Here is a 7,425-nt window from a genome sequence, read left to right on the forward strand (position 1 = left end):
AAATAGGAGTATGTCTACTATCTTCCTCAACTTCTTGGTAGGATCAATCAACTGGGCAAACCAATCCTCCTCCAAGAAGAATTGTGTTATGTCTCCTTGACCCCTATAAAGCCAAATAGTTAATAATAATGTGTTATACGCGTAATTAGGTCTCATTACTTTATACTCGAGTTTGTTTCGTTGCTTTGTACCTTAATTTTATTTTTTTTAATACCTTGATTCTATTATTTATACTATTGTCAAACGATTTAGATTTTACCATTCATTTCAAATGGTTAGAATAACAAGATCAATACGTTTCAATTAAGTATTCTAATGTTTTTTTTTTTATACATATGGTAAACCATGGTCAATCTTTTTTAGTAGTCTTATTTACAAGCTTGTCATAAATTAATAATAGATGATAAATTAACAATTTTTTATTATGTCAAAAAATGCCATCATGAACATCTTTAGTTTTTGCCATTGTTCTTGGAAGACTTGATCCGTGGTTTGGATGAGTAAAATTCCTTGCTTATGCTTAAATTGATGGCCTGATTTATTGCCTCAAGGTAGCCATCGGTTCTAAGGATTCGAAAACTGAAAAGATCTTTGTGGCTGGAATTCCAACAACAGTGAAAGGTCATACTATATATATATATTTTTTTTATTGGAAACGACACAGACATATATTGATAGATAAAAAGAAGTACAAAAATAAGGATGAGGAATCCTTCCACCATAGAAAACCAAACTACAGTAAATTACACTGAAAAACAAGCGAACACTCTAAAAAGGACCATTCCTTATGAAGTACATACCGCTAACCAATCAAGTTGTAGCACATTAAGAGGAGTCCCCATAAAAACCTTGGAACAAAAAGCCCAAAGAAAAGCAAAGAAAACAACAGAGTCCCAAAGATACTCTGAATTCCTTGCTTTATCCTAAAAAATCTTCGTATTTCTTTCCCACCACACAACCCGAATAAGAGCGATGCTTACAGCTTGCCACAAAACTATCCCCTTCTTAGAAGAACCAAAACCATTAAATTTGATGGACATTATGTCAAAAATGCTCATCGGGGGGACCTAATCCATCTTAGCTAACTAAAATAACCTATGCCACAACCCAATCATCAAGGAGCAATGAAGAAAAATATGATTTGTTGATTCCCCATGCTTCATGCACATGATACAAATATCAGGACTAAGGGCTTTGTAGGGTCTTCTCATTTGTAGCATGTCATTAGTATTCACCTTATTGTGTGTCATTAACCAGACAAAGGACTTCACTTTGAAAGAAACTTGAGAATTCCAAACGAACTTAGAAGGCAAAACCTGAGGAGATCCAGAAAATTGAGATAATGCTAGAAATAAGAATTTAACTGAAAAAAGCCCTGAATAAGATAAATGAAGCGAGAAAACTTTAAACATGAATTTTAGAGTGAAATTTAGCCATTAGGTACGGTTTTAGCTCAATCAATTAATCGGGCAAATGGCAAAAAACTACTCATTTGAGAAATTATAGCACTATGTTTGGTTTTCAGAAAGATCGAGGAAAATGTGAATAAAATAAGATAGAGAAGAAAATTAAAAGGAAAAATAAATAAATTTAAAGTTAATAAATTATTTTTATATTTTACTTCAAATTCATTTTGTGTATTTAATTCTTATATGTGAAGATTAGTAATTTAAAATTATATAAAAATTTTATTTGTCTTAATTATATTTAACTTTATTTTGTATTTTTTATAGTGAAATCAAATATAATAAAATCATTTTTCTTTATATATATTTTTTATTCTCTAAGTATTTTTCATGAACCAAACATAACATAGGTGATTATTGGAACCAAACAGTTGAGCGATTAGTTGATTGCTCAAGGCTCCCATCAATCAATGCTCAACCATTAGCTACTGCTAAAAACTTATTTCACCCATGCTCAATTAACTGATTGGTTCTTATAAATTTCTTAAAAATTATTTTTTATAAGTTTTAAATCATCAAAATTTTGGAATTGATTATAGCAAAAGCCCTTGTGATTTTGAAAACCCTTTAAAGTATGAATCATAATGATTTAAAACTGATTTTCTTTTCATTTTTTTTTTAATTTTATGACAATTAAGGGTTTAATCATATGAATTCTTAATCACAATTGAAATGTTTGCTATGTTATAATATTTTCATGCATTTTTTATTTAGAGCATCTTAATTTTACAATTTTAAGGACCTAAAATTTACCTTTAAGCTCGAGGAAACGTCCATGGTACATGATGTTTAGTTCTTTATTCGAATTGAATTTTTAATGACTTGTTAACTTTAAAACTTGTAATAAACATTCAAACACACTATTAAATATTTATTTTTTATTTTGTAATCATCATGATATGCTTATGATGGTAAGGAAACACTCTTTCTCTTTCATTTCTCCAAATGGAAAAGTCCGATCTACCCCCTCACTCTCTCCTGCCTTTCCTAAAATAAATAGCGAGTCCCTTGTGCCAAATTTTAAGAGCTTAGAGCTTATGCTAGGCTATAAAGGGCCATTCTTACATTACAAGCATATATATATATATAAACATCATTCAAAGCAAAGAAAAAGGCATGAGTATAGATATGTCTCCCCTTTTTAATAGTATAAAAATGAGGTAGGATAGCAAATTAAGTAATCACTATTATGTGGTTCGAAGTTGGTGACTAAGACCTTCTTTGGTAATTGTTTTAAAAAACAGTTATGAAAATTAGTTTTTGAAAACTATTATCTAATGTTTTGTAATACAAAAGTTTGCTTAAGATTCTGACATATTTTTAATATTTTAAAAATAATTTTTATATATAATATTTTATTTTTAATCATTTTATATACTTATATAATTATTTTTTAAAATAATCATAAAAAAATAATAAAAAATAACTAAAAGATGTTTTATGAAAATACTATGACTCTATATTCTTAAAAACATAAAACAAAAACAATTTTTTATTGTCTAATGTATTTTTTTTTCTTTTGGAGAACAAAATACTGTTTTTGAAAATAATTATCAAACGGATAATAAGTTTTTATTTTTTAGGTTTTAGTGTAAAAAGAAAAAAAAAATATTAAGGAAGAATCCAATAAGTACATTTGAATTTGGTGTTGATAACATTGAATTTTTTTAATATTCTATATATATATATATATATATATATATATATTTTTTTTTTTTTTGAATTGCTTAATATTAGTTTGTAAAATCATTCGTTTGGAATGAGTCAGTGAAATACTTATTAACTAATACAATGAATTTTCATGACCCGATTGAAATTTAAAAATTTATCAGTAACTGTTTTAAATAATTATTTTTTTATTATAATTTTATATATATATATATATAAAAGAGTGAGAATTGTGTTTTGGGCCCAACTGGGCCCAAAAATTAACAAATGGTTCATATATGTTACAGAATTAAGCCCAACACCCAGACAAAGTCTCAAAATTGATAAGAAGGCTATACAATTTATAATATGCCGAAAATGCCCTTTGCTGGCTGATGTTAAAAAAAAAAACAAAATCCATGTTGGATTTGTAATTCGTTTTCCCCAAAATTGAGAGGCATTTTCACATTCCTGAGTGTTTCCCTCGTTTCCGCCCAAAGAATGCCCTAATCCTCTCTTCATCTGGAGTTTGCCGACCATCCGATTAAAAACAAAATCGACGTTGGATTTCCATTTCGTTTTCCCCAAAATTGAGAGGCGTTTTCACATTCTTGAGTGTTCCCTCGTTTCCGCCCAAAGAATGCCCTAATCCTATCTTCATCTGGAGTTTCCTGACCATCCGATTTTAGGTGTAAACGATGGAGTTTTTCATCTCTGTCAATCCATTGGTGTCGACGATCACCACCGGATTTGGGTTCTACACAGGATGAAGCCAATGCACCACAACCAGAGAGTGTGTTGAACATCAGATATGGAATTGCTGGTAATAGAACAATCGGAGCTCATACGCCTGTCACTATGGAACCTGCTGGATCTGAGGGTTCTACACAGGATTTAATCTTCAGGAGTGCTCTTGTTTTACAGAGACATGTGATGGATCCGTGCCTTGCAGTTGGTTTTCTTCCTCTTTCTTCAGGAGGCCTTAGAGTTGGGTAGCTAGTAACCATGAAATGGAGAGTTGAAAGGTTGAAGGATTTTGATGAGAATGCAGTTTCTCAAAACAATGTAAGTGAGAAAACTTTTCATTCTAGATTACTGCTCAAAATGATTGATTAATTTAGGACACCAGGTGTTCCTTTGGTACTTAGGGTTTAACTTTGAGAGCATGATCACTCTCAAGCTAAGTCTGTGCCATGCTGTGGTAAATCATCGCCTTAGTCATTTCATTTGTGAAAAAAATGGCTTATCTATTAATCTCCTCCTATTTTATTTTCAAGTGAAGTATCCTTAAATACACTGATGTTTCACATTTTTTCCGACTTTGCTAAAGTAAACTAAGTTGTCTGTGGCATCCTAATTTAATTTTTTTCATCAAGATAATTATATTTTTAGTTAAAAACTAGCTCTAGCACTATTTTTCAATTGGTTAACACTAGCTCCAGCACTCGATCCATGAAAGTCTTAATGCTCTATTCACAATATGAAATTCTTTTCCCAGGGTAACACTAGCTCCAGCACTTGATCTATGAAAGTCATAATGCTCCGATCACAATATCCGAAGTTCTTTTACCTGGGTTCAATGTTAAGAAAAATTAGATAGTAACTCAAGTTGGGGTATTTTGTGTTTGCTGTTAAAATCTAAAACTGTGTTTGGGTATTATCCTATTACTTACTGTAAGGGATATGTGACTTTAAGAGGAACTGTTGTGCATATTTTTCGAACGGATGACATAACCCTTTCCTTGTGCAACAGGATGAGGTATTATACGAAGTCAATGCAAATTCTGAGAATTGGATGATTGTCGAGAGGAAGAGAGGCCATGTATCACTCTCAACAAAGCAAGGTTATTGAATTACTTTTTATTGATTTGTGGGTTTTTGTTAAAGGAAATCATCATAGGATCTTATTTGTACTTAGCATTTTTTATGACATGTTAAATATCTCTTTTACTGTTACAGGTTCGAGGATAGTTATTTCTATTTTGTGCATGCCACTGATGGCCGGATACGTACATCCCCCAAAGCTTGGGCTTCCAAACGTTGATGAGGCAAATATAAGTTGTAACCCTGCTGGCCCCCACCTGGTCTGTGTTTTGCCTCCTGTTTTCAGCTCTTCTTTCTGTATTCCAGCATGATTACTCAAGTTCATCATCCATTTCCATTATGGTTGGATTAGGGTTTTTCTTTTCTTTTCTATTCATTTCATAAAAAAATTATAATGATAGATATAGATATTAGATATCCGATTTTTGTTTAACGTTGAGATTTGTAAATCTGTAATTTTACCCCCAACAGCCCACCAAGATCCACACCTCCCAACTGCTTGGTGGTTGATTGTATTTTTGTTTGCTTTTCAATTTTTAGAAAATCAAGAGAACTCTCATTTGAATTGAATTTGGGTTGGGTAACTATCTGGGTGTTTGAAACATCTGTGAGTGGTGTAATTTCCTAGCTCATGTACAGTGGAACTTTGGACTATTACAATGTTGTAAACAGGAACAATTTTCTTCTTAGTTGATTTTTTTGTTGTCATTCTTCTCTGTTTTCATTTTCTTTTCCAGTGAGGATTGATGATTGACTCTTTGGGTTAAAGAAGTAAGCTAGTTGATGGCTCCTTTCCTTGTTTATGGTGTTATATGCATAAACACATATATTCTACCTAAGCATGCTGTGCACATACATATATGGAAAGAGCTCATGTTTCTGCAAACTTTTAACAACTAAAATGAACATATGGTTTGTGGTTTTAGAAATTCTGTTTTGAACCTTCTTTTCGGAAAAAGACATGTGTGAGACATGAGCACAAGAAAGTGTTTTAATACTCGTTTTGAATATATGCATAAATATATGTACTTGCATGCTTACTACATATATAGAAAGGAATCTTGTTTCATCAGAACTTTTGATGGCTAAATGAATTTATGTGTTGTGGGTTTTAAATTCTGTTTGAGGGGCAAGACATCACCTCAAGAAGCATAAAAATACCCCTTTTTGAATAATACCACAATTAATAAGTAAAATGCATTTTAATTGACATCCTAACTAGAAGGTTGGTCGAGTCTTGGGGCTCCAGATGAGGCACAATCACTTTGATCTGCTGAACTTACAAGATATTTGCCTTTGCCTTGACATTGGATGTGATAATGCTGCAAAATTATTCCTCCCTCATGATCTTAAGTGTTTGGAAGTAAAACTATGAAAAAAGCTGGGTTTTCCCAAACTTAAAATTTTAGTGTTGAATATCAGGACTCAATTTCAGTGTTTTTCGGTGGATACTCCTCATAGCAAGAGGACCTCTATGCTTGGTTTTGTTAGAAATATTGTATATGCATCAAGTACTACAATATACTAAAATCTTCCTTCAAATTTTTATGTATTGTTGTATGGTATATGGTATGGGGTTGTTGATTCTCGTTTTTATGTATTGCCCTATTTATAGGCACGATGCACTATTTTGGAATTTTTCTTATTTAGAGTTGCTTTTAGTAACCAACTTAATTGAAAGTGCACTTTGAATGTGGTTTCTTTTTAGTTGTTATTTAATTCCATCTCTGTGTCTACATTATCGAGCATTTCTTATTTGGAGCCTCATTAAGGATGACAATTTCTGTTACATTATTTTACGTATTGGGGTGACAAATTTTTTTTTTTCAATAAAGCGAGACTTCCCCTATATTTATTTCCAAGTTGTGAATTAGTCCTGTTATCGCATTATCTTTTGGTTGCACCTATTTCAATGTGCCATCAATTTCTAAGACGTCATAAAAATTGTCTTTCAATTTGTCCTCAATTAGATATACTTGTTACACACGTTGTCCATATGGTTATTATCTAGTAATTTATCTGGTTGCCAGTTGGATAATCGATCATACACGTGTTTGCTTCCAAACTGTAAGCGTTTTCCTAAAATGCCATATTGTTATGTATTTCATTTATTTTTTCCTTACAACTATGATTATGGAACACCATTACCAAATTAATCAAACAGATTAATTGTCGAAATAGTCAATTGACCTTTCCCTTTATTATTAGTTTCTTCAGGTCATCAATAACTGCTATAACACCCATTTCCAAGTGCCCATTCTTCCAAGGTTGAAGCTTACAACAATCATTTCATTCTTCTATGGCCATTACGGAGGTGATGTACGCTAAAACTACTTGTTACTTTACACATTCAATCCATCTGAATCACATTACAATTTGGTTATCATTGCTATATTGTTAATAACTTCTAATCAATTTTCTTTTAACTAGTTTGAAATTAAATTTGCCTATGCTAATTCGTTAACATGTGACAGGAAATCTTGGAGAA

General features: G+C 31.5%; 1 protein-coding gene across 1 annotated transcript; it reads left to right on the forward strand.

The window, feature by feature from the left end:
* Positions 1–3,896: 3,896 nt before the first annotated feature.
* LOC109123639 (trafficking protein particle complex II-specific subunit 130 homolog) lies at positions 3,897–5,507 on the forward strand. Its single transcript, XM_019224008.2, has 3 exons — positions 3,897–4,178; positions 4,867–4,957; positions 5,073–5,507. Exons 1-3 carry the CDS (start codon positions 4,119–4,121, stop codon positions 5,246–5,248), a joined length of 327 nt encoding a protein of 108 aa, XP_019079553.2. The 5' UTR covers positions 3,897–4,118; the 3' UTR covers positions 5,249–5,507.
* Positions 5,508–7,425: the final 1,918 nt, after the last annotated feature.

This window comes from Vitis vinifera, chromosome 13 (genome assembly GCF_030704535.1).
Source record: "Vitis vinifera cultivar Pinot Noir 40024 chromosome 13, ASM3070453v1".
Lineage (NCBI taxonomy): Eukaryota > Viridiplantae > Streptophyta > Magnoliopsida > Vitales > Vitaceae > Vitis > Vitis vinifera.